The following is a 12,876-nucleotide window of genomic DNA, read 5'->3' as shown; positions in this document are numbered from 1 at the left end:
GACCCACAGACTTCACTGGCATGAAGTTACAGTAATCAGAGCAGAAAGGTTAGGAGCTTTAGTCCCAGGTTTCTTGGCACAGAAATGAAAACTTTGCGTTGTCCTTGTACTTTGAGAGTCAAAGGCGTATCTCAACTACAGCACTTGTCAGTCATCAAGCAGGAAAACAAACACACTTCTCATGTTGTTAGGAACACATCTAACTTTGAAAGCACATCATCAAATCAGTGTGATAGCACAAAAATGTTTATTTCCAAAGAGGCTTTACTTTTTAAAATTATGTTCTTATAAACTGCTTTAGGGAGGCATTGCGAAAGAGTAGGTTGTTTATAAAAAAATCCTTTTGGCAGTATATTTAGGACAAACACAAAAGAACAGACTCTTTCATGCTGACATCTTGATAAGGCTTAAAACTAAAGTGAATTTCAGTGATACATGCTGCCAGTGATGCACACACACACACACATATATATACACTTTCAGGAGGAAAGAAATAATGGAAGGAAACATACATGGCAGTCCAACATATTCAGATAGTGGAACCAGGAGAAGCAGTCTTTACAAATGAACTTATGGCTCATCTTTTCTAGGGTTAAGACTATTTATTCCTTTTGCTCTCCTTCTTCCCATGAACAGTACAAACAAGGCTATGATGTTAACATTGTGAGTTGCCAGAGCTAACAGTAGTCTGCTGTGGTAGTGCAGAAGGTGCAAACCAGGCTTTGCAAGCCTACAAGCCTGTTCTGGTACAGTCTGGACATGCTAGGGCCATGCTGAATCCAAAGTAAGGAGCCCTGATGGCTGGCACAGCTAATTAACTTGGGCACAAAACCAGACAAACATGGCCAGACTTGGCTGGACCTGATCTGGCTCATACTCAGGCAACGCATCCATCCCTAGACAATGGCTACCTGCATTTCAGGATCAAAGCTGGCATTAAAGGACTGATGTGATGAGTCTCTAACGTGACAGATTCCAATGTTACAAACATGAAGTGTGCGAGTTGTAGGTAGACCACTTAAGAATGAGAGTTCATTAAACGTAAGAAGGCATGAGTGTTTTTTACTGCTTCATAGCATTAAAGGTCACCTTCTGAAATCTCTCTCATATTTGAATGTTAATAGCAGTGAAAGAAAAGCCCAGAGAAACCATCCATTACAAAAGCTTTATATTAAAACCATATCAAAGAGGACTTTAAAATCTGAAACTAGGTAGCACCATTCTGCAGCTATTTACACACACTTGAAACTATGCAAGCAACTGAGATTGCATTTAGCACAATGAATTTAATTTGCCAAGTCATTTATTTTCACTGAATGTTGTAGAAGCAGGGGTCAAGATTACAGTCAAAGCTCAATTCTGTAGCAGGTACCTATTGTGCAAATGCCAGTAGCTTTTTATTTGATGTGGTAAAAACAGATTATTTTCAAATTCATATGTTGCAATCCTTAACAGCTTTCATCTTCTTAGTAGTGTTGTCATGACTTTTCCAATCAAAAAGTAAATTCCCCTAAGAATCAAAATTGCTAGTTTCAGCCAAATTGCCACAGACATTATCTTAAGCAAATAATGTCTGCTTTTCTATTTGTCTCAACAGACCATTTCTGTCTATTGACTTAAAGAGGTTTTTTAAAACAATTCTGCAAACCCTGTAACAGGTAATAGGACGGATTCAAATTATTACCATCTTTACCAAAGATACTTTGTTTTTGTAAGGAAATTGCCATTTCTTTTTTAATTCACAATGGCAGTGCTATACATTGATTACACTGGCTCATCACTTAATTATTCTCACTTTATGCAAATTAAACTAGCAATTTCAGTAGAGTAACATGGTGTGAAGCAGCAACTGCTATGAACAACATTATATATGATTCCCATTTAATTAATTTATGATACACACTAATTTAACATAACACTTTCCATTTTAACTCACCCTTTATGTTAAAGTGCATCCATGCTTCAGTTTCTCTAGACACAGTACCATCACAAAGCAGCACCTGCCTGGCAGGCTTGGAGTCCATATTTAAACTCTCTGCTACATCAATAAGCAAAACTCAAATGTGAGCAAACTAGCATGCTAAAGGAAGCAGACTACAGCTCTAGCTGCAAGAGTGAGGATGGCAGTCAGATGGCTAAAGTGACACACCATCTTTGGTCACCTGTACCTTCCTTCTTGACAGCCTGCAGTGTGCTTTGCAGCCTGGAGAACAGAGCTGATTCTGATTTTGCTTAATGTCAGGCTGCTGATGATAAATGGTGCAGTAACAGCTCGATGAGCTACGAGCATTCCTGAACAATGGAGAATAAAGATACTTGAAAGCATGAGGACAAGCTGTAGCTTAACTTGTTGAGGATGTGCGCCTTTAAAGTAAAAATTAATTTTTCAAGAATTAGTCAATTGTTATGTACAAGACAGTAATGAGCACTCTTAAATTGTTTCCCAGCTGCAAATGGCATGTTAGGAGAAAGGCTAATGTGTGCAGTTCACTCTAATAAGTGACCTTCCCTTGAGACAATTAATTTACCTTTGCTGGTTTGCTAAGAAACATTGTTACCTTTCTGAAACACCAAATTAATATATCAGTGAACTAACATATACCTGAAAATATTTATTAGTAGAGTAGTATTGTTATGATTCTCCACACCCTTCAGGGTGTGACCTACAGGCCTTGATATCACTGGAACTACTACACATTTTGGAGGAGTTTTTCCTATGTTCAGTCTGAGGACAGGGCCAGAAGATTTTCCTGCTGTAAGTACATCAAGTTCCAATCACTCGCCTAAACCATTCCATAATGCAGATAATTGCCTTATTTACCAATGGAAATAAAAATATAAAGACTAACAGATGAAGAAACAGACACTGGAATCTGGGGACACACCCAACCATGATTATATTGCCTGCAGCAACCATCTGAATTTCACATACCTTTCTTCTACTGGCTATACCTCCCACAGAGCATGAAACCAACTCAGAATCTTCTACATGCTCTATTTCTAAAATTAATTAGATTACATTTATATAACAAGCCTGGGAAAGGGGATTGGTAACAAATTCTCAACAAACTGATGAAACAGAGGCAGACAGATAAGTGGAAAGCCTTGGCAGTAGCACTTAAATATACCACACACAAGGCTTTTCACAAAGAGGCCAAGCTTGAAGGTGCTTACAGTCAGTGATTCAAACATCAGGTAAAAAAATGAAAGCTACAAACAGAAATGATATGAGAAGTTCAGCAGCATTTTAGAAATCAGGTAAAGATACAGTATGCAGCCAGGTAAAGATATAGTATGCAGCCATTTCTGGCTGAGCTGACTTTAGATTTTTGCACTTTTACTATTCAGTCACAATGCTGGTTACGTTGAGTTTGCTTAACCAGTGGACACAATTTCTTATAGGCTCTTCTGCCCACATACAATCAGAACATATTTAGCTCACCGAGGCTGTAGAAGAAAAGCATGCAAGATATCCCTTAACCAGAGCTAATGTTGAGGATGGGACTTGGCAGTGAAGACAGAGCAGAAGTGAAAATAGAACAGCCAGACTTATCAGATCACAAAAGCAGAGCTATCACACAAGAAAATATGCTCTGCTGTATGTTGAAACTTCTTGTACACTATCTCTTGGACTTTTGATCCCATTTGTGTGAGAGACAAAAGAGTGTCCTGGAAGTGAAGAGAGATAATAACTGAATTAATCTTTTAAAAATTTACACGTTTAAAAGGAGAATCGATGGCATTAAAGCCCAATGGGCTACTGTGGTTACAGAGTTCAGTATCTTTTGGGTCTTTAAAGACTATGAACAAAGTCTCAGTATGAGGAAATTCAGAGTCAGGAAGATGATTGAAAAAGCCTTAGGAAAACTGAACGCAACAAGACATCCTACTCAACTCAATTATCCTAATCTTGAACATGCAAAGCACTCAGTCACTAAATTCACTCCCTACAACCATATCCAACAATGAACAGATGATTAATTTAGAATAGTTTGCTAGGCATTCCTTCATTTCTAAACAGTCTATAATAAATGCAAGATCTACAGTACAAAGACCAATGCCATCAAAAACACAATATGCTACAGCAAGACACAAGGGAGAAAGCAGTTTAATGTACTCTTGAGTGAACTGTCATAAACCAATAATGCATTAGGCTCTGGGGTGCAATACCAGTTCACATAATAACACCATTTCATTAAACTTGTTGTAAATTTAACAGAAGGCATAATTTTTCTACAGTTCATGTAATCTTGTGCCTTCTGCTTATCGCTTATTTTGTGTGCTTTGAGTAAAAAACTAAAAGCTTTCTGCATTTCAACACTCTCCTCAAAATATTGCTGCAATTCACATAGAAGTGTAACATTGGACGTATAAACAACCCATTTAAAAACATACAGCAGTGAAGGCTGAAGAGCTTTGTGCTCCATTCCCTACTGTGAAAGAGCCATCTGAAATAGATGTGACAAAGTACTGCCTGGAGATCATGTTCTGTCCTCCTCACCTATCAAAGGAGCCCAGATCACAAGGTTGGACTACATTTCTAGTTATTAAGCAGATGAATAAAAATGAGATTAATCCAACATCTGTAGTTCACACACACATACTTATAAAATGGGACACACATACATAATAAGCTGTAAGCCACAAATAATGCTAAGAAAGCAAATCATAGATGTGCCTGGTTACTCTACAGAATGTCCTACTGCAAGACATGACATTAATTTATTTCTGTGATAGGGAGTAAACAGGTAGTTTCTGAAATCTCTAAGGCTATCATCATGGGTTGAACATTTTTTACTCTGTTGAACTGGTGATAATAAGAAGCTATTAGTAAAGAAAACTGGGAGTATAACTTGTCATAAACTGGCTGTCATCCACTTTTTCCCCTGATTAGTTGCCAACCTGGCCACCTGCCACAGGCTGGGGAAAGGGGAGGGGTCATATAGAGATTTTACTTAATGGGAGGACAAAAGAAGTTAAAAGCTGCACAGAAGTGCCAGAGGCATCAGACTCACAAGCATTATAAAAACACAAAAGGGAGAAAGTATTCAGAGATGGATGTGCATAGGAAAAAAGAACTAGTTCACTATTTTAGACATGTCCAGAGAGTGGTGATGGATAGTTGGCCAAATCATGACTCTAGTCTGTAATATAACAGTGTTCAGCCTGTAGTGTACACATTGTAATTAAAATTGGACTAATGCACTAGCAGATGTCAACTACCAAGATTAATCAACCTCCTGTTAAGTTTAAGATCTGACAGACCTACTGGCAAAGAGAAAAAGGCACATTTGACTTGTCTGCCTTGGAGACCAATGGAAATAAGGAGATTCCAACTTGCCTTGTGAGATAAGGATGTTCCTCTGATAAACAATGTTACTAATAAAACACTTATTCATTGTAAGCTTTAAATTTGGCTCAGTACACACCCTGAGATTTAGTTCATAGTGCCTGCTTGCTAGAAGCCAATGCAAAGCGTACATTTATAGCGTAACATTGCAGTACTGACTTTTCAGGCTATTGATAATAAATATTAATATACTCTACTACTCCAAGGAAGCTGGAAAAGTGTTAGTGGGTACCAATTTCCAGAATGTGGTCTAGGGAATTTCAAAATTTAATTAAGTGTAAGGAAAGTGACAGCAAGTGTTTTAAAGAAATCTCCAGAAGACTAAATAATTAATCTGTTCTGTTTGACCTCTAACATTCCCTTTCTACACTAGGATACCATCATCCAGTTTACTCATCTGTAAAATATTCCTAGACAGTGCTATCCTCTATGATGTGGATGGCATGAGTGATTGATTCTGTTGATCAGGTGTAAAGATAATGGTCAGCAGATCTCCAACATAAACCTGAGTCCTTTGCTTTCCCAGCCTTGGTGTTGAAATGTCAAGAAGAAGTTTGAGCAGCTTCTTGCCCATCTAATGTGAATGAAGTGGAAGAAATGAATTTAATGTACTTCCTGCTGTGAACAGCATGAGTCTTCAACAATTCCACTAAGGCAGAAGGACTGTTTGTCAGCCTGGCTGTAAGGCTGCGCGCTCTCATGGCAACACTAAATACAGTAGCATGGAATTAAAATCACATGGGGAGACAACCACTTACAAAAAATGTGCAGTACACAAAATAACAAAATAAGTAAGTATTTTCCCTTCAGGTGCAAACTTCCAGCTCTACATTCACTGCACCTCTTCTCTTCAGGTTTCCAAATGTGATTACAAACTGAGTTTTAAATTTGCCCACAATATAAAACCAAGTAAAAGAGAGTCTAAATTAGCACAGCAGTCAAAATACTGGGACAATGAAAAAGCAGAGCTTTGACTCAAACCTTGTTAAAGCATTTTGTATCAGACTTGTGGCATACAACACATGAACATTTCTAGTGCTGGAACCAAATTACAGGCTCTTCATTCCCATATGAATACTAACAAAAGACTTAGATCTCATTTTCTCTCTCTCTCTATGAAATGATTTCAGAGTCACCACTTCAGCTGGAAAAACAGAGAGCACTTCCAGGCTGATCTAGCTTAGTTGCTAAGTGCCCGAGGATTAAGGCACTTCCATGGAACAGAAGGGTCTGAGTGTTTTCATGGGTTTTAGACTGAATTCCAGGATTCCTCTGTCCAAGGAGAATGAAAAGGGCACATTAACCTCATCTTCCTTTTCCTAGATGCATAATATTTATCTATTATGTAAAGTGCCTCCTTCAAACGAGCTTTATGCTGAACTCTGCTCTCCATGCAGTATAGGCATGTTCTTCATGCCCAGTAGTGCTTACAACTTTGTATTTGCGAATTAAATTTCTAAGGTAGGTTTTATATCTACTGTCATAAATCAATGAATTCAGATGCACCAGTCATCCCTGGTGACTGGGCTCAAAAATTTAGATACTTGTCCTAGGATGGGATGTTTCCTGGGAGTGCATCTCTTTTCAATAACTATAGAAGAATCCTGTAATAGCCTATTTGAATCAGATGTCTAAAGTTATAGAGGCTAATACCGAGTGAGATTAGTGCCCCCCCCAGAAGTGGATGATTCACATAGGTCTTTTCCCTATGCATGTTTTTCTTCCATGGTTCACAGTTAATAGCTATTACATCTGACCCCAACAATCCATGTTTTTACTTTCTAGTGCCTTAACTGTAGTGGCATGTGTAACTTCAAATCCAGGGTTTCAATATGAAGTTTTTTCTGCTATTTACTTCATCAACTTAATCCTTTACTTTTTTTCTACCTAACTTTAGTACCTATCAGGAAAAGTCCCTTCCACATTAGGAGATGTCCCAATAGCAGCACCAATCTGAAAATCACCATTCACAATTTCTAAATATACCAGTGCATGTTCTACATACTAAAATTTTTTCCCCAGATTTTCCTTTGGCAGCACAGCACAACTGTATAATCCCCAATTAGACTTTTCAGTTGCCCAAAATTTAGTGAATACACTGTAGTTCACTAGAGCATGCCTCTTACTTTTATTATTGGCAGGATTATATAGCAACTACGGCATTTTAGTTAGACCCTAAGGGCATTTTCTAAAAATAAAAGACTTGGATGGTAGGTGCTGAAGGTGAGTGTTTCCTAATTAACTTGCACTGAATGCCAGAGGACATAAGGCAATGTTGCTAGTGCTGACTTGAGTTCCATAGGAAAGATCTTATGTATTATTAAATTTTGACCTTTGCTATTTCTGTTGTTTGGCCTGAAAAGTCAATGCATAATGTTAATCCAGTCACAGTTCTTGGAGACATCACTTAATGACACACAGTTACATTTGTCCAAAGAAACTCTGTCAAGCAGAAGATTAATTAAAACAAACAATGAAAAATACGTATCAGTAGATGTGAAGTTGAGACTAAAGTGGACCACAGAATTTAGCATTACAGCATTACTACAGCTGATAGGCTATTACAAATGTGCTAAAACTTCTACCAACCTCTATCTTAGACATCTTCTGAATTAAACCTTTCTGTTAAAAGCTAAAGAATTTTTTTTCACATTCCATGCTGGTTTAACTTAGTAAAATCAATTTTTTTCACTTCAAACAATAATAACCAGTGCTGCTTAAAATCCTCTGCTTATTTATGCAGAATTTTAATCATGACTGCCAGGGTGCTAAAACCTTACAAAAATATGTACTTGTAAACACATATTTGTATGTGTGTGTGTGTGAATACATAAAAAAAACATTCAAGGTGTAATCTATAATTTATCTACTCTGTAGTCTGCACTCTGCTTTTTATAGATAAGGCATTGCAACAGATGTCAGATGAAACAAATACAGACTTTTCATGCTTTATATTTTTATGCAAACTAAAAAGAATGTGGTAGGAAATTTTACTGGTAAGTGAATTGCTTTTGTTTGTGCTGGAATTCTTTGTGGGAGTTCTTTCACTGTAAAAAAGGAGTTCTGCCACATAATTTCAAATACCACATATGCAACATTTTGGGTGTAAAAAGAAAAGTGAATGTTTGCAAAAAAGTGTTCCAAACCTATCATTCAAAGACCCCTTATCTTTCAATATCCCAAATATTCTTCATTCCTACCAACAAACATAGATATTTCAGTTGCTACATAATGAAAATATTCTATTCTAATTTCCCAAACACTTTCCCCGCTTTTTTAATAAATCCCATAAGGTTATTCTTTGCTAAATTAATTTGTGCAGAAAAGTTTGTAGATCTGGGGCAGCTTGTGTTCATAAATGCAGAAATTTAAAACTAAGCAATGGTACACAAACTAAATTACTTCTCCTGCTTTCTAATGGCATTGTTAAAGGAGATTTCTCATTAACTTCCCTAATATTTTGTGTGAGTTTCATAAAATATTAAGTTTTATACTCTGTTGTTACTTGGAGTCGCTGAGATTCCCACTGAAGTTAGATGGTCTGATTTCAGCTCATCCCTGATATTAACTAATTAACTAATTCTCTCCATCCCAAACTCTCCATATATACACTTAAGCAGACAGAACACTTTCAATTTTTGGGTAATCAGCTTCTCCATGAATACATGTTTTAATAGCTATTCTCTAAATGTTCTATACTTTGCTATGTACAAATTTTAAAGTTAATGAATTCATCAAAATTATTCATACAAATCAAACTGTTGTAGAAGCTCCTAAAGGAATAAATTTGTGTTTGCTATAATAACAGAGTCATTTCTATTCTACAAAGATTTCTATTTTAGCTTGCATTTGCTATATGATCTAATTTACAAGACCTGTTTTTTCAACCTGTTGTAGTCATTAATGCTATATGATTCCCCAAATGCTCCACAGAGAAAACAAAGTCACCTCTGTCACAGGATTACAGGTGAGAAATTTCAGGCAGCCTGAGTATTTATGAGGCAATTAGATGGGTGCAGACTTCCTGCCTTGAAGAGCTGCCTTTTGTATCCTTACCTAGAGAGAAAGCACTGTGCTGATAATAAAGGTCGGCTTTGGCATCAGACTTTCAGAGAGTACTGTACTATGTAATTCCTCCCTTTAGTCTTTAGGAAATATGATGGTGTCACAATAGATGGTTTATGGCCTCACAGAGAGGACTCAAACAGCTTATCAGTAGACTTATCTCAGAATTTACAGTTGAGATGTCAGTCTCTAAATTCCACACATAAATGGGGCAATTGTACCAGGAAGCTTTCATGCTATTACTCCTAGAAAAAGAGCTGTCACACCAATGCTGAAGCATTAAAGGAGAGGCTTAAGGCAGCAATAATACATGTATTTTTGAAAGCAGTTGGTGATTCAGTGTGCTGATTCTACTCTTAGTCACACCCATTTTTCTGATTACCACTAGAAGTGTCCCTTTCAAAGCAATATCTTAAAGCTATTAACCAGTTGTGCAAATGACATAATTCTGTAGGGTTTCCTTACTGAGGCAATTTCTAAAGCAACATTACTCTTATCTGAATATTTGCTTTATTAAAAACACAAAGAAAATACAAATGGACACTTTTACGCAGAAATTCAAATGCAGCGTCAAGTCAGAAGAAATATAGCTTCCCTCTTGGGAGCTGTGAGATGGCTTCTGCCCCATTAGGGCCTCCAATAGGGCCCTTGCAGCATGATTGAATGGGCCCAAAGGCTTTGCAGACACAGCCTCAGAATCACAGAAAGAAGGCTGCCCGTGCAAGGTGACATCTTGAATTATGTCTGTTAATGTGACAGAATAGAAATGTGCAGCTCCTTGCTCTGAATCACTGCTCATGTAATTTTGTCAAACAATAAAATAGCAATACTAAATACTTTCAAAAACCTGCATAGCTTTCCAATAATATTTTCTAATCTCAAGATGGAAGCAGAATGTGTTTTAACCAGCAGGAAGAAAAAAAAAACCCACATGCTGATTTGAATGTGATATTCTTTGTAGTTTCTGTCCCTGCATTGGGGTTATCACTTCAATTATATGATATCTTACCATCATCCTTGTCAGGCACAATGGTAATGCGAGTGCTTGGGAATTCTGCACCAATCCTTCCACCCATGGGCATGCTCAGTAAAACATCAAAGGTCTCAGCCTCTTCATACAAGGAATCATCGATGATGACAATCCGACACGTTTTCTCTCGTTCGTCTTTGTCAAAGCGTAGAATGCTGTTGTGATCCTCCGGTCTGGATATGTAGTCAGAGTAGGAAAGTACAGAGGTTGGGGCAGTGCCAGAGGCTGTTCCTGTGGCATAAAAGGAAAGCAGTCACTATACACAGCATGGTTACAATGATCTCCTCACAGAGGTGGAATTTTATTTTCATTATCTTTGAATTTCTGTTTACTTTTTGGTGATAAGATGGGCTGTGGACAAAGTCAGAGGTCCACGGACCCACTTCTGAGGTCTCTACTACTTCTGTATACGATACAATGGAAGAGTGTGGTTCTTCATATCATTTGCACCTTTCCAGTCAGAAGGAATATTGCCTATCACAAGAGACAGACTGACAAAATAGCCCCTGTGAGGATTACCAGTTAACTACCCTAGTGTATTTTACCCATACTGAAGATACTAGTGGACTTGAACAGATAGAATGTTGTGAAAACAATTTATCTGGATTCCAGATCACTTTACACAAATTATTGCTTCAGCTCTTCAGATAAAAAGTAATATTAAAACCACAGGGGTAGAAACCCCATGCCCTGCACATGTATTATTAGTAAGAGACTGAAAGTCAGGGGAAGGACAAGTATGAAAATTAAGCAATATTATTTTGTATAATTTTTTTCAAGATACAAACAAGTGAAGGATAGCCAGGGCAATCACTGCAGTGTTTTCAGTTCTCATCAATTTCAGATATAAGGGGCTGCATATAAAAATCTCACAGAAATACAAAGAACACAGATCATCTTCACCTCTCCATGATGCTTTTTAAACTGTGTTCAGTAATACTCTCAGACAGATTGCATAGATGAATGCATTTCCAGTTGATACTGAAGAAATTTAGATGAAAAAGTAATTAACAGAGTTATAAGCAATTTTATTATAAAATAGATGGAAAAATATTTTTAAATTTCTGTCTCTTCCACTCTTGCCATTTTTTTATTCTATAGTAGATTCTACTACCTTGTTGTGTGTAGCAGATGACCATCAGTTCCTGACTCACATCTCCACTTCTTCTGACTGGAATGAATAACTCACCAACATCTTCTTCAATAGTATAGGTGGATTGAGGAATAAAGACTGTTGATTCTGCAAAGAAAAGAACCTCATAAGTCACCTGTATATTAGCTAAGAGTATTTTTGAATATTCTGAAGTGCAACAAATAACTTGCATTTATTGGCAATGCCACTAAATTGTAGTAAAACTTGGAGGGTGGGAGATGTAGAGTTCCTTAGTGTTTCAGAAGTGGAAAAGAAAATCAGATCATTAGGTCTGAATTCACAAGTCCTTATTAAGTGGTCTCTAATGTGTTGACTTGTTTATCTAGGGTTAATGGTGCAAGACAGTGTTTGGAGAATTTGTCCTCAAAGTCTGTCTTTTTATTATTTCCATGGTATTTAATTATTAACTGTTAACTGCAGTATCAATATCAACTGTTAACTGAAATATTAATAGCATAGCTCCCACAGTCTGTGGTTCATCAAGGCCATTCTTTAATTTACTGCACCAAGATAACCAGGAAAATCATTTGGCATTGAGGAGCAAGATTGAACTCCTGACATCTTACGCTGACTTGGACATTTGATTTTAGCTGGTTACATGTCTACAATACTGTTTTAGTAGGAGACCCAGCCAATACAGCCAATGTCATAAAAAAAGGATATCAGATCTTTTTTCAGGGGAAAAACCCACTAAGATGCATTCTGAACTTCTTCATTATTTTATGCTCATATAATCAGATTGCTGGGTTTTAATGCTGGGATTCAGGATCAATTTTGTTCTTGTTCTCTCAAAAACCCAAGAACAAAAGGTGGCCATGCACATAATTATAAAGCACCTTTACAGTTTCATTAGTGTGACTACAACCCAAAAAGAATATAATTCTGTATAGCATCAAATTAAGTGATATCAGCTGACTGCACAAAGCAAATTTTTCATCATTTCAGAGTACTTTGGCAAACAGTGTTCTGAAAATTGTCAGGTGACTTCTTTGAAAACATGTTCCAGTTTTTATTTCTCCAACTACTACTAGCATGACTTGAGGTCAAAAGCCTGCCTTAAAAATGCTGCAATTCAGGTTTGATAAGACCATGACTACTCACTATTCTGGCAAGACAAGAATTCAACATGAAAAATATCAAATCCTGCCTTTTTTGTTTTAAAGTAAAGCAAAAGGCAGGACTGAAAAAAACCAACCCATTTAATTCCTTCTATTTCTCCTTTTAGAATTTAGTTGACAAAATAAAAAAACCTAACCTTCCGACATGCAGGAATCTGAT

The 12,876-nt window shown here is 37.0% G+C and overlaps 1 protein-coding gene across 1 annotated transcript in view; it reads right to left on the bottom strand.

Annotated features, from left to right (window-relative positions):
• FREM2 (FRAS1 related extracellular matrix 2) overlaps nt 1-12,876 on the bottom strand; it is a 117,193-nt gene that overhangs the window by 37,901 nt on the left and 66,416 nt on the right. Inside the window, exons 5-6 of the mRNA XM_066571144.1 lie at nt 11,560-11,685; nt 10,425-10,676 (exon numbers count right to left, since the gene is read on the bottom strand). Of these exons, the coding sequence (XP_066427241.1) occupies nt 10,425-10,676; nt 11,560-11,685 (378 nt within the window). The remainder of the gene's footprint in view (nt 1-10,424; nt 10,677-11,559; nt 11,686-12,876) is intronic.

Source organism: Molothrus aeneus, chromosome 2, assembly GCF_037042795.1.
Source record: "Molothrus aeneus isolate 106 chromosome 2, BPBGC_Maene_1.0, whole genome shotgun sequence".
Lineage (NCBI taxonomy): Eukaryota > Metazoa > Chordata > Aves > Passeriformes > Icteridae > Molothrus > Molothrus aeneus.
This window is presented reverse-complemented; position numbering and strand designations above follow the sequence as displayed.